The 26536-nt window shown below is 32.0% G+C and overlaps 1 protein-coding gene across 2 annotated transcripts in view; it reads left to right on the plus strand.

Moving 5' to 3' along the window:
• LOC121132662 (uncharacterized) overlaps positions 1 to 26536 on the plus strand; it is a 57848-nt gene that overhangs the window by 4761 nt on the left and 26551 nt on the right. For both annotated transcript variants that reach the window (XM_040728088.2, XM_040728089.2), the window contains exon 2: positions 25602 to 26483. In XM_040728088.2, coding sequence (XP_040584022.1) covers positions 25693 to 26483 — 791 coding nt within the window. In that variant the 5' untranslated portion in view covers positions 25602 to 25692. The remainder of the gene's footprint in view (positions 1 to 25601; positions 26484 to 26536) is intronic.

Genomic DNA, 26536 nt, shown 5'->3' on the forward strand with positions numbered 1-26536 from the left:
TTTACTGCAAAAGTAGGGAAGAAAGTTTTTTTTTTCAAACAATTTAATATTTGAATTATTTTCCAAAATATTAAATTTTTTGTTAACAACTGTGGATTTTTCAAATATTTTTCCAAAAAAAATAATATTCCAGATTTTATTTGAAAAAATTTAAAATTAGACATTTTTTTGTAACTACTAATGGATTTTTGAAATTTTTTTACTAAAGAAATTTAATATTTGATTTTTTTTTGTTTCTGTTTAAAACTATGGATTTGTGAAGTTTGTTTCAAAAAAGTAAACAAAAAAATTTTTTTTTTTTTTGGGAAAAAAATCCAAAAACAGTAACATATATATATTCCTGCAGACGTCCCTGATTATAGGTAGGGTTGCAAATCTTTAGCTTTTTTAGTATGTAAATAAAAACAAAAACGGATATTAAGGTGGTTACCATTAAAATTTCAAGGATGTTTTGGAGGAGAGAAAGAATAATTGTCATTAATAGTGTTGAGGCTCAGTCCAAGATGGATTTTAAGCAATTTTTTATAAATTGATTTGTACATCGGTTTAGAGCGTAAACCAAAGTTACATCATTTTCAAATTGTGGATCGATTTTTTCGATCTCAATGGATGGACTGTTTTTCTCCCTTATCCTTGATTTGTGAGTCATGCAAATATAATAAATTCAACACACTTAATCTGGTATGACGTTGTTGTTGCAAACAGACATGATGACATCATCAACAATTCATCTATAGAATCAGTCTAGATCAGTGGGTTTTTTTTTTTTTTTTTTTTTTGGGGGGGAACGATGAAAACTGAATTTATATTTGAATTAGGTCAGTCAACTAAAAATCATAACAATTTCAGACCAGTCGAGGATTTTCAGACCGAACCCCAACAATAGTAATTAATGTTGTGTGGATCCTTATTTAGGACCGTGGTTTAGTCCGGTTCCATCCAGTCCAGTCCCACTTGTTGGTCCTTAAAGAAGGTAAAATCGATACCTCGTGACGTCAATGAGTGTTTTTCCTTCTTTTAATTATTCTGTTATAAAAATATTATACATATAACTAGTCAACAATGTAGTATGTGCGTATTATAATGAGAAAAATCATATTTTTTTGTAAGATATGTGCAATAATCTTAATACATATTTCATATGTCTTATTTGGCTTAATAAATCATCGATATTTTTATGAAAAATTGCAAGGACCAACAGTCCTAAGACTTGACTGAATAATAAAGGACCTACACAACGCTAATAGGCATGACGTTTCAGCTATGAGAGAAAATAAATAAATAAAAATCTCACATCTATCAAGGACATAGGCAAAAATACTCCGTTATTGAGTCAATTATACTTCTATTCCAACAGAGACTTATAGCTACGGATGTACAAATGGGTGAGATCATAATGAGAATCCATTTAAAAAAAAAAGTATAATTTGATAACCTGAAAGATAGTAGGCGAAATAATTATTTTGAAAATTCAATTCAGTATATATGTCGTGTATCAAAGTGGATAACATATATATTTTTCTTTTTGATTTACACTCACGATGATTTAGACAATTTCCACATCTCAATTTATAACTCCTCAAGAAATCTTATTCTTAACTCTCCGTCGTTTATGAGTACAGGCACTCGTGGTTACATTTTTCACTTAGATATCATCTCACCAAAAATGAAAGAATGATTAGGATAGCTTTACAAAATAAAAAAATACTGTTCCAAACAACAGAAAGCTGCTTAGGATTGCAAGCTGTTATCTATATGTTTGACGGAATATACAGGAAAATTAACTTTAAAGTCGACGAACTTTCTCTGGAAATATTTTGTCCACCTATAGCGAGTTATTTTAATAGTAGAAGGTTCTTCTATTTATAGCAGTAATTCATTTTCTCCCACCTAAATTATATGAGAGGTTGATAGTAACAAGGGTCTTTATTCATTAATATCATAAGTATCGCCTTCCCCTTGCACTCTTTTTTTCTTTACAAAAATGGCATCCTTAGTTACGAGCTAGAATGTTTGGACAGGATTTTTACATTTATATGCCAGTGTGATTCCGCCATTAGTTGTATGACATATTCTAGGTATTATTATTTGAAAAAATATATGTTCAATTTATTCAATGCAGTTATACGAGACAAGAAAAGTTTCTATATATATATATATAATTTCAAAAATATAGAATAGTTTAAGAAAGTTTTAAGAAATGTCAATAGTAAATACGGATATTTTTGTAAAATTACTTCCTTTGACCCGTCAACAAAAAATAAAGCTAGAATGATTTTTCTCAAAATTGAGTGTATCTTATGTTCGTATTCATAGACAAATTATCATCCATTTCTATCAACACATTATTATTACTAACCCTTTGGAGGCACCCAAATTTGCAGATTTTATTTGAAATACCGTATCGGAGCTAAATTAAGCCTTTTAAATCAAATAAGGCTTATAAAATATAGCTAAAATTATTATGTATCATAATTCATCCTACAAATTTGAATAAAAAGTCTAAAATTTAGTATAATATGTTAATGAAATATGGGTGTATGTATACAGCTATATGAAGTTAAAAAATACATTTTGATATTCTCCCTTTTTTTGTGTCCAAGATTGTTTTTATGTAGACAAACCACATAACCTACCTTCTATGTGACTTCCTTTTAAAATTCCATAAATAAGACAAAGAGGGGGGGACACTATAGAGATGACAAGGACTTTTACTCGGCCTTGGTGTTAAGTATTTTATTCATTTTTTTATTATTCTTCTTTTACTGAAGTTTCTGTAAGATTTAATAAAAGCGTTATTCAGAGTAGACTAACAAGTGAGCAAAGCCGATCTGTATGAAATTTGACAAATTAATAATTAACTGCGTTATATATTTGTCCTTTTTTTTTCTTCAGTAAACCCTAGAAATAGATATATGAACAGGTTTTTTTTTATTAATGAACTAAATTAAAAAGAATAAGGTGGATCCAAATAACCCTATGGAGGTAATTGGAGGCCAAAATATGTCATACAAGAATAATGTTGTATCAGTCCTTATTTATTCAGTATAGTACAGACTTAGGGCCGGTCATATCAATCTTTGGGACCAATTCTTAAGACCGTCGGTCCTTCTGACTATTAATACTTGAACTAATTAAAAAAAGAATAAATTAAGTTGAGAAACTTAATCAAGGACCGAACTTTATAAGCGTAATGACTGATATGCAAGACGTAGCAGGAACACCCCGAGACTAATTGATAAAAATTAATCAAATCCAAAAAGGTTCTGGTGTCCCTGCTTGTGTTTAATAAATATATCAAGTAGAGTCCACTAACATGACTTGACTTCGATGTATGACGTAATCTCTGACGTCAATAGACACGTTTTTTTATTCATGAAATATGAATATTTTATAAACTCTGTTTCTGATTGACGAGTAGTGATAAATGGGGACAAACCTTTTTCATTTGAACTCTCATAAACATTTTCCCTATAAATACAATTTATAGGTCATTGTCAGGTCATGATATTGAGGTTACTATGTACATGTATGCTATTTTATAGGTTACATATGATGTACTTTTTTCGTCGTTTTTTTAAAATACATTGTAATCTAACAAATTTATTACGCAACAAATAAAACTTTTTAATATGGGTATAATGTGCAAGTAATAAAAATCATATTATTAGCTGATTATATTTGCATCCCTTTTTATACTCGTACAATCAGCTACTCATTTCGTGCATCTGTATGGGTTTTTTTTTCTTATTTAATTTGTGCATTGATGATTTCTACTAACGTATAAGTAACTATTTATATATTAGTGTGGGAAAAAAGTAATTTCGTATTTTTGCTTTAATTCAATGCTTTGTTACAATCATCCAATTTAACCAAAGTATACCCTGTTCTGTTCAATAACATATTTCTAACGAGAATCCAAGTTCATAATTTCCTTTTCGTAGAAGCCCTTGTCCCTATTGGGAAACAAGTCTGACAACCAATTTTTACAGGCCTCTTTTGAGGCCAAATTTGCTACCCCAGGGGTGTTGGCCATAGAATGGACCATGTGATAGTCACTTGGTGGCAGGTCCGTATTTTAGGGAACATAAGAACTTTTCATCTGAGCTTCTGGTGCGTCATCAAAGATGTGAGCCTGGCCTGGTGTTATCTTTATGAAACACGATTCCTCACCTATTCACCAATTCTTTTTGTATACAGTCTTCTTTAAATGGTTCAAAACGGTTTTATGATCGATGTTCCGCTCCTGGGTCATCTTAAGGCTACTAACATGACGGACTATTTCCATATTTTCCATAATTTATCGACATTTTCTACAACAGGCCTTCTATTGTGTGGCACATCATTCAACTCCACTACACTAACACAACAAAAAACCGAAGAGTATTGGCCCCGTATATATCGTATCGACGTATTTTTCCATTTCAGAGAAGTAAAAATGTAAAATATGGCGATTTTTTTCCTTTGAGACCTCCATAATCGACGCACGATAGTTCACGACTGAATTGGCCAAGCGCAATACTGTTCAAAAAGTGTTTGTAGGTTACACTCCCACCTTTACAACACCTTATCGTATGATCAATTATGAACAGGGTATACTTAAAAAGAGGCAAGATATACGAAATCCCTTTTTCCCCACCTATTATAATATCAAATCAAATTACTTACATAGAGTACCCTTCAATTATTCTTTTTATAATATTCATTCCCTAGTTCCTTCGATGATGTATTTTAAATGATACATCTAGTAGTATCATAGCAACTTTAACGAATATATGCACTTATGTAATATACTAGTGGTAGAACACGGGATTGCCTGGAGTAATTACGTGTCGGCTATAAAACAAATTTTCCTCTAATAAAATAGAAGATAACTCCCTAAGAAATCCTTAGTGTTACTCTCTGTTTTTCATGGACATCACTACTCAATACAATAATACTTATATAAATTCATGAGACTATGTTTCTCCTCAAGAATGAAAGTTATTTTGATTTTTTTTCATGTTAGGATAACTGATGAACACTTTAGTCTTAAGAAAACTCCGTAAAAAACAAACAAAATTCATTTTTAACATAGGAGCGTTTATATTTCATTCAAATCTTAACATATACTGAAAATGAACATTAATTATGATATACTTAAGCGACCAATAACAAAAAAAAACTCTTTTTATACATGCACAGTCCTGCGAAATATCATTAATCCAACTAGGTACATTCGAATTTCTTCTATCAAAAATATTTATATGATTTATATCAGGGAACACTGTATACAATACACTCTTTATACAAGTTCGACTTTATGTGCATACCCCTAGAATAATTCCTTAATATGAAACATTGTTATTTCTTAGATCAAAATATGTTCATAATGAACAACTATAAATATTGACTATACCCGGTGACTTGTTGTCATATATTCAGACAGACAAACTTTACTTTATTAATATAGATGTAATTGGATTAATATTTTTTTGCCATGCACAAAAACACTTTCTGCTGGGGACAATCAAAACTGACTTTGGCAAAGTAACAGGTATCTACGACCATTTTTGGCGTGGTACAGGACGTTTATCTTAAGAAAAATGGTATTCTTGGCTTAAAATCGGACATTTTGTGGCCTCTTTTTACTACTGTTCCAAACATGATACTATGAGTACAAAATTATAGTTTTATTATTTTTAAGTATTCATTTGATCGGGCTACAATATTGTACACCATATTTTTAATTATTTAAGGGCCATAATATTTGCTATATAATATGCAATTTTTATCTTGTGTTTTATTTGATAGAACATAACGAAAGATAAATTTCCACCAATATCACACTTCAATTTGGGTCTCATCATGATATATATGTTTCATAAATTGACATTTATTAGGCAAATTTATTTCTAATTTTGATAAAATAAAAATTGAACTATCAAATATTAAACATTGTGACAGCATACTTTATTTTTTTGATATATTTAAGAAGTATACATTGTTGACAATTCAAATAAAAAAAATTTGTTGGTCACATTTTTGGTTCTTGCTAGTTGTTTACAAGGAGGTTTCTAAACATATGGCCCAAAATGTCTAATTTGTTTTATTGTAATTATTTTATTATTTATTTGTCAAAAAACATTTACATTTATAAGATTTGAACCGTCTTATTTTCTAAATAACTAAGGTAATAACGAATGTAGAAAAAGATTGCATAAATGAGAATTATAGATATATTAATTTATATTGTATGACTTATTCGATTACGCCAAAAGTTATGGATCAATTTTGATCAAACTTGGTAGAAAGTCTATATATGTTCACAGTAAGATGATTTTAAGTTTTGAGAGGTCAAGGTAACACAAAAGATTTAAAAAAAAGTATAATCGATCATTACTTTAGAACAAATTGAGATACATAACTCAATTTTATTTTAGGGGGAGGGTTTGAGCTCTACCAAGTCTATTCTAGTAAATTTATGCATTTCGAATGATTGAAATGCATTATGAGTCTTTTTTTATTTCTTAAAATCTGTTTGTCTTTGGGATTCCCTTTCAAACAATCAACTTGTACCTCTTTTTAATATATTTTAACGCCAAAGTTAGTAGTGTAACACGGATAAGTTTTGTCCTCTAAAATATCCATTTAATGTTCACAGACCTTTGCAATTATTGATTTTTTTTAACCACATAAATATAATGATATTTATGCATTTTGTATGTACATTGAATTCCATGGTTTAACGACCCTTCAACGACAGTTATGCAATTAGACGTGTATATATATTCTTTGACTGTATTCTATAAGAAAGAAAAGTATATGTGACTCGTCAACACAAAAGCAAGTAAAAATGATTTTTCTCAATATTGAGTGTGGATTATTATATTTGTATCATTTTGTAATTTCTATGAACAAAAGTATCTGCAAAAACTAAAGATGACATTCCTTTCTTATTCAAAGAAGCCTTGATCAATCATGTATTAAATAGGGGAAACCTCGTTACATATTAAGTGGAAATTCGCAAAAACTTGAACTTCATCAAATTTGGAAATTTTTCCAACACGAATTTTCCTCAATTCAACTCAAAATACAGCACTTATCTCCTTCTTTGTTTTCATTTTCTGATTGCTAATGGTATTTATTTAAAAGACATCCATAATTTCCATGATTTTTTTCGTCAGCTGTTGATTTGTCTATTCTTTAGTATTGGATCGTTTCAATTAGTTTGGTTCTAATACAATTTGGACGGTCTTTAATGGTAACTACAACGGCTGAAATGTCGTGGTTACTAACTAACTCATTTCAGTTGTTGAAGTTTCATCATAATCTCTTTCAGTGTGACAAGATAAGAATTAATTATACGATACGATCAAGCTATCAGACAGTATTTTCTTTGTTTTTATTTTCTTCTTTCCTAGCTAGGAGTGAAGAAAATAAAAAGATAGCTAGGACCGACTAATCGACTATTTTCACTTCCGTAATAAATTGCTTCATAATTAAAGGATACACCATCTTGAGGGTCCATAATTAGGATATGTACTACATAAAATGGACAAATTTCCGAGGAATCTTGATGAAATGGCTTTAAAATAAATAAAAAAGAATTAATACCAGAATTCAATACTACTTGATACCTATAACTTTTGTTTTTGTTATCGATAAACATAAGACAATAAAAAAAAGTAGGTTATTCTTTCCATTGTAAGACTTAATTTATTTTTTACAATATGAAAATGTGATTGTACCGAGTGGTCCATTAAAATCTGAACACTTTGAATTTTAAACTTCAACAATATATAATTTATCGTTTTTTTTTATTTATTTATTCTGTTCCTTCATATTAATATATATATAAACAAAAAAGATGATAATAATAAAGTCCAGGGAAATTACGTACATATACATTAAAAAACATTGTTGTTTAAATTTAGTGCCCTGGAGTTGAACCATATCTACTATAAATATACATCCTGAACAAATTTACTCAAACGAACTAAAATATACAAATTATGTGTAATACATAAAATTAAAACGAAAAAATATACTACTATGAGAAGTTTTTCCTAAAATTCTTGATTATTCTATTAAAAACTCTTCCTTTGCTGGATCCCATAGATGGAATAAATTTGATCACTTCTGAGGCTGTCGACCATGTATCCGTTCCTATGTTTGGAATTTCAGCGATAAGGACACATATCTCGCAGATGCAGCCAAAATTATACCCTTCACTTCTTCCACTTTAATCGATTCATATGACGTTAGCCTCTTCGCAATAAGAGCTTTTGAGTTTAGCAGAGGAAAGTCAATTGCTTTGGTTTCGGGTGAAGCTCCTTTTTTTCCTTCGTGAAAGTCCAAACAGCACAATTGCTTACTGGAACTTTTCATCTCCATCCATCAAACCTTTTACATTTAATAGGACAAATTGTTTTACAATGGATAAAGACGGGCAATCCACAAAAGCATGGTCTGTTTCATTGAATATCTCACCATCTAATACTATTAATAAATGTTTTTCTGAGCTCTTTTGATCATTTTCAACGTCCACAAGATATAATTTATCATTTGGAGATATAATTTTAACAAAATTAATACTTAAAACAAATGTGTGTCTGAGCTCTCTTAATCATTGAAACTTCAACAACATATAATTTATCAATTACAAATATCAATTCAACAAAATTAATACTATAAATAGATTTAAGTGAGAGCTCTCTTAATCATGAATGAAATCGTCCTTAGCGGCAAGGATGGCTTCCAGGCTACGGAAGTCCTGACATCCGATGTAGATGTTTTTCTTTGTCATGACGTCCTAGTACTGGCTAACAGGGAGCTTGAGTGCCTCGGTGTTTGCATGACGGACACTGTGAGCCTTCCCCTCTACATGCACCCCAAAGGTGTAATTGAAGATATTGGCATCGGGGTTGTATGGTGCCAAAAGTGTCAAAAAGAAGTTTGAACGATTTTCCAAACGAAGGAGATAGTTTTTTTTTCATTGCTGGTGTCAAAAATGGTATCTCCACCACTCACAAGGCTCTTTCCACCAACTTTTTGATAGCTCTCTCGACAGCCTAGTGTGAAATCCCGAGATCTCTTACATGGGACCTCATGGACTTGACAGAATTGACCTGAATTGTCTTCCTTAACTTCTTCGGATCCAATTTGTCCTTTTTGACAGAGCTCTTCTCTCTCTCCCCAACGTTTCTGACTTGCTGACGGCGTCGAAGGTGGTCCTGGAGACACCTAACTGCTCGGTGTATGCGATTGAAAATTCTTGGGTCATGTTCACGTGTCATTTTCTCGACTTTTACGTAAGATAGAGAGCTAAAGTTTGTTCTGTTTTGTAATTTATTGTATTTGCTTTAATATATCGAAATATGGATCAATTTTACCTTAAATTAATTATTGAATTTGTAAGTGTTCAGATTTCAATGGACCACTCTGTATAACGATAAAGTAACATTTTTTTATATCCCTCTAAATCTAGCAGCATTAGAGGGATAGATTTTAGATAGACGGTAAATATTTCAAATCCTTTTATTTTGTTCACCCATTTTGACATCCAATAGACCCCTATTTCCCCTCATATGAATAAAAAGGGGATTTTATTGTTATAAGACTGGATTTTTTAGACCCCCAAAAATGGGCAACATCAACAATGATGACGTCACGTGAAAACGTTCCACATCACACTTTCCTAGTTGGAACTGACGATGATTATTATATGAATGAAGTTTTTAAGCTGTTAATGGAAGAAAAACAAACAAACATGATAACATATTATGTACCCCTTTGTGTCAGCTAAAGTCTTTGCTCAATCCTTTATGCCTCTACATAGACGTTAACTAGTGTGGTGCATATAACCAAATTTGGTTACTCATATCTTAATGTTACTACATATTATGTATGTACTTGAAGGAGCCTACATAGACTCATGCAGAAGTTAATCGATCCATAAACTTGGTTCCAATGTAGTTTACTACTTGATGATCTAATGACGCATGAATGACTCTGTCTGTCTGCCTTATTTTTTCATGACAAAGAGAATTTGTATTTCAATTAGATTCAATATTTTGCTTATTTGTTTTAAAGAGACTCATTCAAGAGAAAAAAGAAAAAAGGAAATGTATGAGAGTGAACAGCATCATAATAATATTTCAAGATGAAACGATGAAGAATATTATAAATAGAAAAGATATTTTCTTTGATGTAATAAAATAAAGTTAAATGTTGAAGAGAGAAAAAACACAAAAAGAAATTATTTTTACTTTTTGAAAATGTCAATATCCCCCCTCCCAACCTCCCAATCATCTTTCTTTTTATGGATGTTGACCTACCTATATACTATTACTATATATGCAGTCAAAGGCTACTGCAGGATTAAATTTTTCAAGAACTTGTTTTTTAGATTTTTTTTTTTTTAATCCAAAAATCTACAACTGCTCACAACAAATTAATTTTTTTTAATTTTGCAAAAAAATTCAAAAACCCACAGCTATTTACAACAAAATTAATATTTTGGAAAAAAAATTCAAAAATCTGAAACTGTTTAGAAAAATTATATTTTTTTTAGAAAAAAAGTTTCTAATATAAAATTTTTTTGAGAAAAAAATTACAATTTTATATTCTTCGAAAAAAAGTTTCTAATATTAAATTTGTTGAAAAAAAAATTCAAAAAATCTTGGCTATTCAAAAAAAAAAATAAGGAATTAATTTTTTTGAATATTTGTAGGGGACTCCAGCCAACCCCTTGGGGACGCCCCTGGCAGTATGATAATAATTCCTAAGGCTTACTCAGGTAACACATCAAAATACAATTAAAAACACCCTAAAAATGTACAAGGGGTTAGTTTGAGTTCAAATTATTCAAAAATGTGTATATACCATTACTACGGGGAGAGAGTAAATATTTGGATTAAAGACGTCATTTTCCCATATGAGTCAAATATTTTTTAGTTGTACAATCCTCTCTTATTAATAAAGAAAAGATTATCTATTAGAATTTCGAAAATAAACAAGACCAATCAGTCTTAACAGATCTTATTAGCAAAGCAAAGTTTGTCTGTTTGTATGAATGTCTGAAAAACAGTCTAGGGGGCATTTTTTATATGCTCCTTGATGTATATCATAAACATATTTTGATTTTACAGATAATAAATAGTTCGTAGTAATGAACTATTGCAATTGTGTGCATAAATCATCGAACCTGTATACAGCCTATATGTATACACATTCGATTATATTACAGGCTACACTGTTATAGTGATACTTGATGTAAATCACTGAGTCTATGCTACTAAGATTTGAATTTTTTAGCCTCCCTCCGATGAGCTTCCATTCTCAAAAAAAAATTCCAAAGAATTTAATTTTTCTGGAAATTTTTTGGACGTTGAAATTATAAAAAAATAGTGGTTAGAATATCTAAATTTTTAATTTTTTAAATTTTTCTTTTTTTTTCAAAAAATAGTTGTTGGAATTTTATTTTTAAAAATTTTTTTTGTAAACAACTGTGAATTTTTGAAAAAAATTTAAAATTAATGTCCAAAAATCAAGCCCCTTCCCCCTTTTCCTCCAAATATATTCGTACTAACGCCCCTGAAACCTGTCATGTATTAGAATTTGGTGTACAAAAGAATCAATCCGGATCCAAGCAATATGTGGGTTTATTTAACAAGATAATAACAGGTTTAAACACATTGAAAGGATTCTACAAAATCACATTTTCGTCAACAACTCACAATTAACCAAATGTCCCTTGGCTCCTTTTGTCGAGTATATCGCAATAAATCACTTGCCCGTTTTGTATACCGGGTACAATTACTAAGTCAACACAATTAATCAAGGTTGAGTGATTTAAATTAACTAATATCTCGATATGTTTAAGCATAAACAATTAGTTACAAAGCAATACAAATCTGAGCTCTCTAGCTTACGTACAAGTTGAAAAAATGACAGATGAACGTGATCGACGAATTTCCATTCGCGCACTTCAAGCAGTTGGACGTCTTCAGAACTATACCGTCATCAAGTCCTAAACACAGAGGGATTTTGTAAAAATGGCCAAACTTTATCCGTATGAGTTAAAGAAAACATACCAGGGCAATGTTCTCATGTCCATGAGGGCCCCTGCAAGAGATATTGGGGTTTCTTCCCTAACTGTCCAGAGAGCTATCAAAAAAGAGCCTTATGAAGGTGGAGATGCCACTTTTGACACTAGAAATTAAAAAAAGTCATCTCCTCCGTTGCAAGACTCTTTTGAGTTCTTTTGAACTCTTTTTTGAAACTTTTGCCTCTCCCCCTACAGCCCTGATTTCAACCCCCTCGACTATATCGTTTGGGTGCACGTCGAGGGAAAGGACTACAGTATCCATAATCCAAACACCAAGGCTCTCAAAGCCACTATCAGCCAGTACTTGGACGCCATGACAGAGGACTACCTCTGCAGTGGGTAGCATGCCTCTTTCCGCTGCCTGGAAGCCATCATTACTGCTAAGGGCGGTTATATTAATAATTTTCAGAGTTTAGATACACATCTATTTATAGTATTAATTTTGTTGAAATTCTATTGTTAAGTAATAAATTATATCTAGCTTAAAATTCCGAGTGCTCAGATTTTAATGGACCACTTCATAAGAGGGGATCAAATAATTTTAGAATTTAAATATTTTGAAAAAGGGAATTTTGGTCCACGATTTTCAACTGTGCTCTGCGTCACTTGTGACCGATCCGTACCCAACATCAGTTTCGGATGGAGTCTCAACACTAATATGTATGTCAATATGGGACCAAGGCGCCCAATATAACTACCACTTCCACGAATGCATGATGATACTTTTCCATGACATCCGAGCTTCTTTACATAATATCATATGTACCTCTCTATGTGTATGGCGTTATTGAGACACCTCACAACCTGTACAGTGTACGTGGATTGTGCATACATGTACATAGGTAAATAAAATATGTAATTATTTGAAACATGATAATGTACTTAGCTCATTTCAAAATAGGTCTTTTATTATTCGTATATTTAAAGATTTGTTTTCTTCTATAATATGTTATACACTGTTTCCTATTCACATATTCATTGTAGTGTTATTGTCTCGCTATTAAAATGTTCGATCCAGTTTTTAAAAAATCCGAAACATTTTGTCCGAAGCAAGGATGCCACTCAGAATGTTTTAATATCCTCAGATTCCCCCCTAAAAATCCCAAGAAATTAATAGTAATTTATAAAATCTATATCAAAAAAGCAAAGTGTGTCTTTTTCTCGGTGTGAATATATGAAGGAACACGTCACCGAGTTCACTGTATCTAGTGCTCCATAATCTATATAATAAGCAGTGATGAAAATCCAGTCTCAAATGGGCATGTTAAAAAAAGGAGAAACCAAAAATTAACATGTCCTAAGCACTGATTTTCCACTCTTTATTCTATTAATTTAGATTGGTTAATAGCAAAGAAAAAGAAATATGTATATAGAGGCGACAAGATGCAAAAAGGACTGAGCGAAGGTATCAGCTCACAAAAGGGGTATAATATTACGTCACATTTCTTTGTAGTTTTTATATTAATAATCGGCAATTCCAAAGAAAAGAAATTTTATTCAACTCTAATTGACTCTCATGGTACAATAAATAGCTAACCAATCAAATTATTTCCTTTATTTGACGTTAGAATGATTAAAAGACCTTTATACCCGGAGATAAAATAATATAGTGTAATGCCTTGCCTTATATTTGTTACTGGACCGGAGTTTGTAGTCAAAGACGTTTATCCCAAGAGAAGTAACTATAAAAAACTAAGCTTGAAGTGACTCTTTTGTTTCGTCGTCAAGCTCTACATACTCTAGCTAGCTATATACTGGTGTTGACCATGTTTTTAGGGTTATATACATCCGAGATTCCTAAAGGTTCTTCCTTAATAGATCTTCTGGGGTTATGTTCAAAAAATTTATTCAGTGATGTTTATTTATATGAAATATAATAAGCTATTAGAATCTGGAGTCCCTAGAAATTTTTAAGGACCAATGGAGATCTGAGTAAAAAAAAAAGGTGTGAGAAACTCTGGTATAGGCCAAATAAAAAAAATGAATAATAATTGAGATTGAGTTAAAGAATGTATTTTGAATCTAGTTTCTTTATTAAAGTCGATCTTTAACTGTTTGGGTTTGGGATGTAAGAACAAATATCGTTGTTTGGAGGGGGTGCACTTAATCCCCGCCCGATATTTATGGCACTCGCTTGACTTCTTCCCCATGTCCGACACCTATGACTGCTGTTTGAAATTAGCAGGACCCTCACGTTATTAAGCCTGTAATAAATCTTGAGATTAAGTTTACTTTAAGGAAAGACAGACAAAGAACAGTTGGTACGTGAACTGATTTATCAGTTCTATCATGAGCTTAGTTGTATAATATGTAAAAAAAAAAAAACGAAAGTGAACCTGATAATCCTGACAATTTGAGGAACTTTATGAGGAAGAGTATTTTACCGTTTATTGATTGTATGATACATCAGCCGCAGGAAGCCGTGAAAGGAAGGAAATAAAACCAAATCCCACCCCGTATATAGCAAGGACGTATAGGCTGGAATTACTCTCACATCGATGCTCAATTCTACTTCAAGTCCAACAAGGACTTACACTTATAACTAACTGATTGTTACTTTCCGTCTTTCGTGAATACAAGTACGAGATACTAATTTATTCTTACATGTACCCTTCTCAAGAATGAAGTAATAATGATAAGAGATTAAGGGGTAAAATGCTGCTACAAAAAGTCTCGCATTCTTTCTTAGTCATATTTTATACAACTCCAACCACAAGTAGGATTTTTTTTTTTAATGATCAAACTAGTCTTAGTGCTTTGAGTCATAAGGCGTCAACGAACCTACAAATTTTGCTTTAATATTATTAAAGATAACTCCCCAACAATTCCTTGGGTTACTTTCCGTTTTCCATAAGCACACTCACATGTATCTACTTACTCAATACTTAGACGCTCTCCTCCATTTTTCCATTCAAAAAATTTCTTACAATCCGATAATATTTTCTCGATGAACGAACAAATTCCTTGATGTTGGCGGGGGATGTCCCTGTACTATTTTGAGGTATATGATAAACATCAGGGATCACATTATACAGTGCACCCTGCCCCTATTTTTCATGCATTCAGACAAATATACAGATACACTTTGTTCTTTACGGGTCTTCTAACTAACCTACACAAGAGTTGCAACCCTACATATTAGTTTATTTCAGAGAATTATTTATTTTGTAAATACAAAACCATATTAGGGAGATTTTTGGGTTATCATTGGACTTTTAAAATAGTAATGCTTTTGTGTATGGAAATGTGATTTTTGACGATATTGAGTGGCCTTTTTTCTCCAGGTACCATACAGGGCCGCCCACAGGGGGGCTGTAGACCCCATCCCCAAAGCAAGGGGATTTTTTGCTTGCTATTTGAAATGTTTTTTGTCAGGATAAAAAAAAATTAAGGCAAAATAGAGGTTCATTTTTTTTTATATCCCTTCGAAAAAAGGTCATTCGACCAAGCTGGTTGTTAGTTTGACAAAGAAAAATTGTAACCCTCAAGACGCCTCTGCTAAGACTATTTTCACTAACACATTCACATATATTTTTTTTACTATCTTAGAGCTCCTTCTTCCCTTTTTTATTGTAAACACGGCGCTTCTTTTTCTTCTTGTCATAGAAAGGACACTTTTGGGTCACTTTTTGGGTTATTAAATTAATTTTTGTTGATGGAAATGTGATTTTTTAATTTTTTTATCAGTAGATGTCACTATTTTTCATAATAGTAATCATGGGGGGGAATAATCAATAAGATTTTTTTCCGAGATGGTCGCTTTGGTTGCCAGATTATTTTATTATTATTATTATATATATATTCCCCCCCCCTCTTTGCGCAAGAGATAAAGAAAGTATATTATTATTATTATTATTATAGCATAGCAAAGCACACTTCTTCTTCTTCTTATGCCGGTGTTGGTTGTCGTTCGTTGTTGGTTCATTTCATAATAGTAGTAAATATGTGGTCTGTCAACATAAAAACAATCTTGAACAAAATGTATGAAAATGAGAAAATCCCAATTAATTTTTTTACTTAATATATACAACTAAATAACTCATAGGCTATTTGAGTCATACATATGCTTTATATCCAAATTTATGGGGGGACTTCAGATACCCGGGACTTTAAGCTATAGTTTAAAACCTTTATTTTATTTACAAGACTGAATTTGGCCCCAATATGGACGTTCAAATATAACCTGTCAATGTGTCATTATTTTGTTGTGGTGATTTTGTCTATTTTATGTGGAATTTGTGACGGGTCAAAGGGTTCCTATGAGTTATTTTGTTGATAGAAATTGAAGAATATTCAGGGTGCACGAAAGGGGTGGATTGGAGGGGCTGGATCCCCTGCTAAATGGAGGAAATTGTGTTTTTTCTTCTGGAGGAAAATTTTTAAGATGAAATAGAAGTAATTTTTTTTTAGAAAAATAAATCTATCTGGCTTTTGTGTTGACAGACCAAGTAACTATGTACTAACTTTTTTATGGCTCCCTTCAAATACAATCTATCAATTTCTCATTCTTTTATTATGACTATCAATTTTGGATACTTTAAGTGGAATTAACAGCCCACCTAAAAGGTGAATACCAATCATTTGTCGTTGAAGAATAGAAATTTAATCCACACTCGATTTTGATAAAAACCATTATATATTGATATTGTTTTGACGGCAACATAACATCATTTCCTCCTTTGATTTATTTTGCTTCAGTCTTGACTCAATTTCTTTCTTTTATTCGTAGAAAATCCTCCTTTTTCGATATATTTTCATTGGGGGGTAAGGGTTATTTAGAGATCCCCACGTATATTTTAACAGTTCTTATCGGATTTTCTTCCCGTTTTTTTCATTAGGCTGGAGATCCGGTTCTTTCTTAACCTAATTATCTTCTTTTTTTTTAAATTGTACCTATGTCCTATGTATTGAGGCAATATGCTTCAAAATTGCCCGAATGTTTCTGACTAGTATATATTAAAAAAAAAAATCTTGATCTTTTTTGTATAGAAAAGACATTTGTTATTACAGTTTCTTTTAACAAGATATATTTTCAGGAGGTCTTATTTTTATATGCAATGTTAACTTCTCATGGTTCAGTACAAATTAACGGCACACAGTCTGGTTCATTTGTCAAAACCAGTTCTTTTACTGTTTTTGAAAAACCCTTTGCGCTTCCTCACTTTCGCAGTTCGCGCATAGGAGGAATTTACTTCCCTCCCCACTCAGGACCCTTTCGATTTTATTATATGAACATTACTAGAGACGTCCCCAGTGGATTGTCCAAAACTTTTTTTGTCTCTTCTAAAAAAACAAAAATAAAATAACAAAAAAAAAATTCTTGCGAATGTCCAGGTTTGTATAATTAGTGTATAAATAAACACAATTTAGTCTAACAAATTTCACACTTTTGGCACTCCTAGTATTTTACATTTTAAACTCTGCCTATGGGTTATCGAACTGGTTTGTACCCACAATCTGTGACATCATATTTTGTGTGTATGTATTGTATACATTAAACGTCATACGGTCATTAAAATTATCCACTTCCAAAAAGTGCTAGTTATTTTATATATATATATATTATTTGCTAGCCCTGTGAAAAATAATACCACAAAATATAAACTACGGATGTACATGGTATATTTATAGAGATATTTGATAGGCTTAAATTCGAAAGGAAACTCTTTTACAATGCAATTTTGTACAGTCAGAAATTAGGAGACAAAGCACATTATGGAGTTTGTTAAATAGATCTGTTGGTTTTTGATTCACAGGAAGTGAAATATTGGGAAATTTGTCTCTTAAAAATGTATTTTACTTAAAAATCACCCATAGTACATGTTTGTTTTCAATGTTTTCATGATAACAAAACGGGAAAAGTATATGGGGTATTTAAGGTGTGGCATTATACAGCCAAATGGGCTTGTTGCAGGGACCCTACTCTAGTCCTGCTGATTTTTAATAGCCACTGGCTATCAAGCTAGCCTTTCCGTCGAACCCTTGTTACATATAAATGTTGTGTACAAGTTCCAACCAAAAAATGAGATGAATATTTTTAAATGATGGATTTATACCACTTGGGATGTGGATCCTTTAACAATTGAATATTCCATGAATAATCAAGGTCATTTTGTGCCATATTATAGAGTTCAAATGCCCACAGTTATATTACTCATAAGCACATCCTAACCCAGTAATTTGAATATATCCAAATAAAATTAAATAATAAACTTAAGACAAACAAGTTACAACTTGTACAAAATCGCAACTTGTACAATAAATAAATCCAAAATCAATCACCCTGTTTGATGCACTACTACTACCATGGTGGTGGTTGTCTTCTTCTCTTCTTCTACTCTCAAGTTTGGTGGTCTTTTATACACATACGTGTGTATACAGGTTGGCTCTGACTTTGTTCTCCCTTGCATTTTGTTGAGAAAAAGAAAATAACTTAAACTCTTCTCATACCTCTTTCTTCTTCTCCTCTATCATTTAAACGTTTACCATAGATAATCTAAAGTTTGATTTCTTGTACAAAAAATGTGACTTTCTGTGAAAGCTATGGATTTTTGAAATTTTTTCCCAAAAATTAAATTTTTGGGAATAGCTGTGGATTAAAATCTAATATTTGAACATTTTTATTCATTATTTTTTTCTAAAAATTTTAATATTTGGATTATTTTTCAAAAAAAAAAGTCCAAAAACCCTGCCTCTGATATAACACGGATTTGTCTTGTTTCCAAAACTAGAGAGGCACCTGTACATGTATTACAAAATTACATCATGCTCTTTTTCTCTCTCTCTATCTCTAAGACAATATCTAAGATATCTTCGTTGGAATTTAGGGAGAAAATCTTTTTATGTTAATAATATGTCAAACACAAGTCTTTTCTCTTTTAAAAAATAAATATGTATATATTTATTCGTGGTAGGTTATAGTAGTAACTAATACAGTATGCACTGGGGAGAATAAGTCGTGGTCGGTCCTGGTGGGATAATGTAATAATAATGATAAAAATAATGGTACAAGTATCATTGGAAGAGGAGAAGAAAGAGGTAAGTTGTGTAAGAAGAGTGAGTGTGTTTAACCTAACTTCTCTTCTTCTTCTTCTCCTCAAAATGCAAAGGAAAACAAAGTCAGAACCAACCTGTATTGGATTTTTTTTTTTTTTTTTTTAAATCCAAAAATTAAATTTTTTGAAAAAAAATTCAAAAGTCCACAGATATACTCAAGATGGTTTGTTCCAGATTTGCCCTTCAGGTACTCCTTGATGATAACCTCTCTCCTGCCTTCCATTGTGGTTTAAAAAATTGTAATTTTATTCAAAACTGTTTGCTTTGATCGAGTTTTGATCCAACTAGAGTTTCAACATAATATCTAGGAAGCCTTACATATAATTATGTCATATAAAGTTAATTTAACAGGACTTTCCGTGGACGTAAATATTAGTTTTTATTTTTGGGCCAAGACACAAAAAAAGTTCCAGGTCTCCCTTCAGTAATTTTTTTAGACTGATTTGAACCAATGTTTTGGTCTAGACAGTAGACCGAAATTTAATTGTTTTCAAATTGTATAAGGATTTGCTGCTTGCTCTGTCCTCATTATAAGTTTTACAAATATGATTTTTGCAACACATGAATTCATGAGGTTATTGTAAGTCGATGTTCACAATTTTGAAACACACGTGAAGTCATCAAACAATCATCTATATAATTGTAAAATGAGATCGATTTTTTTATTTATTTTGAGACTGCTCCACACCAAACTTCTTTAAGACCGAATTAGTTCGGTCCACTCAAAATCATAACGATCTAGGTTTTCAGACCAAACCCAACACTAATATAAATATAAACCTTTGTTTATTTTTTAGTAATTAGAAAATAATGGATTATTGCTTTGTAACTATTTTGATGGACCGATAAAAATAAGGACATCTGGAACAAAATTGATTGTAGAAATCTTAGATTTTTTCAAATTCTTAAAACATTTGTTAGTGTAAAGGCCATGCAAAAAGACAACGTATATTTGCCACCCCCCAAAACAAATATTGCCAAAAATCATTACACAAAATATTTTATAAAATTAAACTTATTGCAATTTAACTACTGAGTTTGTATGTAATGCTGCAATTTATAATACTCCGTTAATTGCTTCGATTTCTAATGTACAAAAAAATAAGTCTTCATTTTCATAATTTGCAAAATTCTTTAAACGCAAATAACTCCATAGATAATTATGCTGGAAATTGATGCCATCAGATCTGGTTTCATGTAAGAATTCCAAATAGGTAATTAAAACCTGATTTATTCCGGATAACCCAACATTTTTAAGATCTTTGCAAAATTACCAATGACTAATTACCTAATCAACTCATAATCCTCAACTGTAAATAAAATAAGATAAGTTGCGAATAAAATTTTGCACCAAAGTAATTTATAATAATTAGAGTGGTGTAGTTTGTATTGAAAAATACTACCTTTAAATATTTGAAAAGTAACAAATACTGGTGGCGTGTACTTTTTTTGTTTTTTTGTTCATTATTTAATTAGTCGTCGTGGTGATAACTTCTCCCACTAAATTATGTATTATGTCTATCTTTCTTGTAAATTGATTTAAAAATGCATAATACAACAAAAAATTTCAAAACATCAATTTTTTTAGAAAAAAATTTTTTTAGTTATTGGGAAAAAAAAAATTTTTCAAAAAATTTCAAAATTAATTTTTTTGAAAAAAAGCAACTCAAATATCCACAGTTATTCCCAAAAAATTAAATTTGTACGAAAAAAAAAATCCAGTTTCAAAAAAGTTTTCGAAAAATTAAATTTTTACGCAAAAAATAAATTATTCAAAAATCCAGTTATTCGCAAAAAATTAAATTTGTACGAAAAAAATTCAAAAATTAATTTTTTTCGAAAGAAATTTCAAAAATCCATAGTTATTCACAAAAATTTGAATTATACTGAATAATTTTTTATATGAGAGTAAATCTTCCATAACTTTTTTCCCTATTTTGCGTAATTTTTTATCATCCTTGCCTTACAGCCCCTCCAGCCAACCCCCTGCGGACTCCCTTGTATGTAGAATCTGAGTACAATTGAAGCATTACATCACCACTTCAGCTATTTATTACTATTTATTTAGTTTGATTTATTTCCCCCTCCTCATTTCTTTTTGTACTAAATATGATGTTGTAAGTAAGTAACTATGTAGTAGTAGGGACCATTTGTTTTTTGTTGTATGAGATTATATACATAGACACGGTCGTGCAATCATGTACCGTGTGTTGTTTTCCATATGGGGTGGTCACACGGTATATGTACATACACAACCTACATAATTATGACTTTAAAGGAGGTCGAAAAAAGGAGAGGGGGAGGGTCCATCATCATTTAGGGGTTTTATTGTTATTTCTCGTCTTTTTATTGTCTTATAGGTACATATATATATATACTTAGGTAGAAAGGTATTAGTGTTGTGACTCGGTCTCAGATCGAGTTTTTATTTCGTTTTGGTCTAAAAAGATTTATCATAGACCGATTTGGAGGAATATTTCAATTTATATTACGATTTCAGACAATAGACCGAAGTTTAAATATTTTCAAAAGACGGACTCCTTTTTTCTTCCTCAAATTAATATATATGTTCTGTACAAGTTGCGATTCTGCACAAGTTGCAACTTGCATAAGCAAATTGTACAAGCTGCAATACATAAATCAGATGAGTAATTTTACATTTTACAGTACTCAGGGGCGTCCGCAGAATTATATTTTTGGGAAGGTTTGGTTTTTGGAAAAAAAAATTGAAAAATTAAATTTCAAATGTTAAATTATTGGAGAAAAATTTGAAAAAATTCATAGATATTCTCAGAAAATTAAATTTTTTTGAACAATATTTGAAAAATGAAATAAAATTTTAAATATTTAATTTGTTGCAAAACAAATTTTTTTCTAGGAGAAAGGAAAAATTCCTTGATAGGAGGGGGCCTACGGTCTACCCCATGTTGACGCTCTTGTACTTGGGATGAGGACCATACAATAATTGAATAATTGGACGATCCATATAACATATGCTCTGAAAAGTTTCGGCCTTAACAAAAAAGACACTTTTTTATTCTTTTGTTTTTTAAATCATTTTTTAAAGTCTCTATCCGAAATTTGAAGTTTTGCCAGCTATATTTTGAAGGTTGGTACACACTGAAAATGAGGTGACTGAAAAAAGAAAGAAAAAAACGGCATCTATGTTTGACGCCCTGAACTTTTTAGCCGTGTTTTATTGAAAAGTCCGTACTAATTCTTTTCTGCATACGCCTCTGATAAAAAAAATATCAAAAATCCAAAGCATTGGTGTCATTATTGACTATTTTAATACAGATTACCAAAATAAAGTGTTTTGTGCCACGTTATAAAGTTCAATTGCCCAGAGTAATATTACCTGTAAATATATAATTAATGTTTAATGTTAATATATCAAAATACAATGCTGGGGGGTCCGCAGGGGTGGCTATAAGAGACTGTAGCCGCATTCCCCAAATTAAGAAATTTTGCCTATTACTATAAATTTAACAATATATTTATTTTTCAATTTCTTAACGAAAAATTGAATATTTGGAATTGAATTTTTTAAATTTTTTTGCAAAAAAATTTAATTTTGCTAATAGCTGTGGATTGTAATTTTTTTTGGGAATAGCTATGAATTTTGGAAATTTCTTTCAAAAAAGTTTAATAATTGAATTTTTTTCCAATATTTTCATTTTTAATGTTAGGTAAATACATATTAATTTAAATTTTTTTTTTTTTTTTGAAACCAAACCCCCCACCCCCCCACACACACACTAAAAAAATCTGTATATTATCCTGCTGACACCCTTAGTAGAGCATGCATGTCATTCTTGCCATAAATTTAGGCGAACTATGTATACATACATAAAACACATTTATGTTAATTTTTGCAGCGCTTGTAAAATGCACTTGTGGTCTGGATTTGTCCTGTGAGAGAATCTCTGGCGTAGACCGAAAACAAAATTAACTGATCTTTGGATGACATATCTACCACATTTTTCTGTAAGACCGGTGCAGGTCTAACTTCTTTAATAAGACAAATTAATTTGGTCCACTGAGGATGATTATAATAATGTCCGACTGGTTTAGAATTTGTGACCGAAGTTCAACACTACTGGGTAGATATATCTATAAAAACAATTCTAAGATATGGCCTTTAGAGGGTGTAATGACCTTCTTTAAATTGGCTTGATTATTGATTAAATCAGCAGCTCCTCCTCCCCCTCTTTGTTACTATCCACCTAATGATGAGGGAGGGGAAAAGGGGTTGGTTGTCTCATGTGATTATTTATGAATATTTTGCTTGCTTATTCTGTATTTTGACCCTCCCTGTGACTTCATGAATATTCACTTCTTCTTTTTCTTCAAAGAGTTTGGAGTCTTCATTTTATTTGGTGGTCGTACCTAGATGTACATTTCTTTCTTTCTTACTCTCTTTAGCTTATGATAATACGTTGACTGACCAGGGTGGCTCATTTGTACATCTGTTGAGTAATGTTTTACACTACAGAGCAGAAGTGAGATAATTTTTTTTTTTTTCTGCTTAAAAATGCAAAGATATGTTGAAACATAAAGAATTATGAATGTATACGAGTACCTACAAACACACATTCTAAGACTTGTTCTTATGCATAAATAAGCCTACATATTATACCAATGTTATAAGAAAGTATTCTTTATTTTGACTCTAATTTATTTGTTTGTACGAATCTCTTAAAGGTTTAATATTTGTGTTGGGGATCGATCTGAACACAGAACCGGATCTTTAAGCCCGAACTAACTAAGTGGGTCCTTTAATTAGGTTTCATAATTATTATTTTTGCTATAAATCGCTCTTACAAAAAAAAAATTGGGTTTGAATTGGCTCATTTAAAATTCGTTCTATATTGTGTCCTTTCGAATCGTAAATGAATTTTCCCAAGATCAACTTTATTTATATTCTCAAAAAATTCAAGTACCTTAGTACCTTGATACTTTATATAAACAATTATTTTTCAAAGTAGCTCCCCTTGGTCTCCACTATGGCCTTGAGTCTAGAGATGCCGAGGAGGGGGAGGGCATTGAAATTTGAACACTTACTAATTAAATATATATTATAGTATAAACAATTAGTTATTAAAGAAAACAAACTTGAGTTCTCTAGCTTACGTACAATTCGAGAAAATGACACTTGAACGTGATCAACGAATTTCCATTCGCACACTCCAAGCAGTTGGGACTCTCCAGGACCACCATCTACGCCGTCAGCAAGTCCAAAACGTTGGAGAGAAAGAAGTGCTCTGTCAAAAAGGCCAAAGTCTATGAGGGGCTATGCAAGATATCTTTGGGTTACACACAATACTATCCAAAGAGCTATCAAAAAGTGGGTGGGAGTAGAGAGGCCACAATTGACACCAGCAATGAAAGAAAACCATCTTCTCCATTACAAGACTCTTTTGAACTCTTTTTTGACATTTTGCCCCCCCCCCCTTACAGCCCGGATGCCCTTGACTACACTGTTTGGATGCATTGTTGGCATTTATTGTTCTACCAGTTGATAGCACAGCAATAAATCGGTTAACTATTAAGAAAGTCAATTAAACTTCTCTAAAGTTTCATTCACAATAACATGGGACATACTGTAGATTGATTTATTGATCAGTGGTCGGGGAACAGGGGTAATAAACATTTTTTGGGAGTACACCTTCCTATTATTAAATGGAATAAACAAATGAACAACATTCCAGTACAGGGGGTGGGCTTGAGAGTAGTATCCCCCACCCCACCCCCAAAAAAAAAGTATTTTTACCTTTTACTAGGAATTTTTTGGTCAAGCTAAAAAAATTTGGCGCGAAATTAAGGGTAAAAATTTAATTTTTTGTGAATAATTCTCTCTAAATATAATCTTGCGGTCGTTCCTGTACTTTTTTTTGGTAAATTAATTTTGCTACATGTTCTTTCGGGATAACTCTAAGAAAAGTTATCCGACCTCTGCTATAGATGAATTGTTGATGATGTCATGTGTGTTTCAAAATTGTGACAATAACTTCATCGAAGTTTAACGTTTCACAAATCTGTATAGGCTAAAAAATCGATCTACAAATTGAAAAAAAAAAAAAAAAAATTGGTCCACGATTTGAAAACGCTGTAATTGAGGTCTACTCTCTAAAATCGCGTTCTGGAATATTGCTTTAAATCCCTCTATAAAAAATTAGTAAAGACCGAGCCTGAAGAAAATTCGGTCTTTGAAAGGTCTCAATACTAGCAACTATTAATACATACATTATATGTATGTCTATGTATCAACATGCAGACCATAATTCAGTGATGATCTTATTATGTATTTTGTACAAACATCTAAAGTGTCCCTAATTTATCATGTTCCGTAATTATAATTATGAACTGCACTATGGAAATTTATTTGTTTATAACTGTATATAACCGTCTTTTTAAAAAAAAGTTATATTCACCTTTTCTGTTCTTCTTTCAGAGATTTAGAGTCATCATCCAATTCTAAAATATCCATCATCCTGGAGGAACCAGTCTCAAATTGGAGGGGGCATTATCCTGGCTCCGTAGGCATGGAGAATGGTCCCCTTGGTGGTGGAGGAGGTGGACCATCTCCAAATTTTGCTAGCCCTAACGGACCGGGAACACCCACTATGCCAGGTACACCCACTTACCCTATACAAAATTACGGACCTTCCCCAGTTGGTGGGCCGTCTCAACTTGTTCCATGTGGGCCTCCATCAGGTCCACATGGTTTTGTTGGGAGTCCTGTAGGAAATTCTGGCCCCTCGACACCGGGACCAATGGTTCATACCCCCATTGGAAACGGAGGAGGACCCGGTAATTCCAATGGGCCCAACTCTAATATCCTCAACAACGGTGGCAATAGCAACATCGTTCAGCCTCCACCACCTCCTCCAAATCACTGTGGTCAACAACCGCCAAATAGTTTTCATCCTCCACCTCAGTACAACGGAATGGGATCTTGTGGTCCGTGTGTGCCAAATTCTCCTTCGTCAACTTCCTCAAGTTGTGGACCTTCTAGTCTTAATAATATTCGAGGACAATCTCCAAATCGTCCGGGATCTTCTGGGCCTCCTTATATGCCTAATTCAGGGGGTGGATCACCTTTTCCACCTTCCTTTGGACTCAATGGCCCTCCAATCGGCCCTCCTCATATGGGAGGGGGAATGCAGGGTCCTCTCCCTCCTCATCACCATCAGTATTTAGGAGGTCCTCCACAAAATTATGGACCTCCTCCAGGGATGCATCATCCAGGCATGTCACCTGGACATCATGGAGCACCTATGGGACCACATATGGGAGCTCCACCACCTCATTTCATGGATAGAATGGATCCAAAGTAAGTCTTTCAATTACCACTTTGACGTATTTTCATTTAATGTTTTTTATTTC

The sequence above is a fragment of the Lepeophtheirus salmonis genome, chromosome 2, assembly GCF_016086655.4.
Source record: "Lepeophtheirus salmonis chromosome 2, UVic_Lsal_1.4, whole genome shotgun sequence".
Classification (NCBI taxonomy): Eukaryota; Metazoa; Arthropoda; class Copepoda; order Siphonostomatoida; family Caligidae; genus Lepeophtheirus; species Lepeophtheirus salmonis.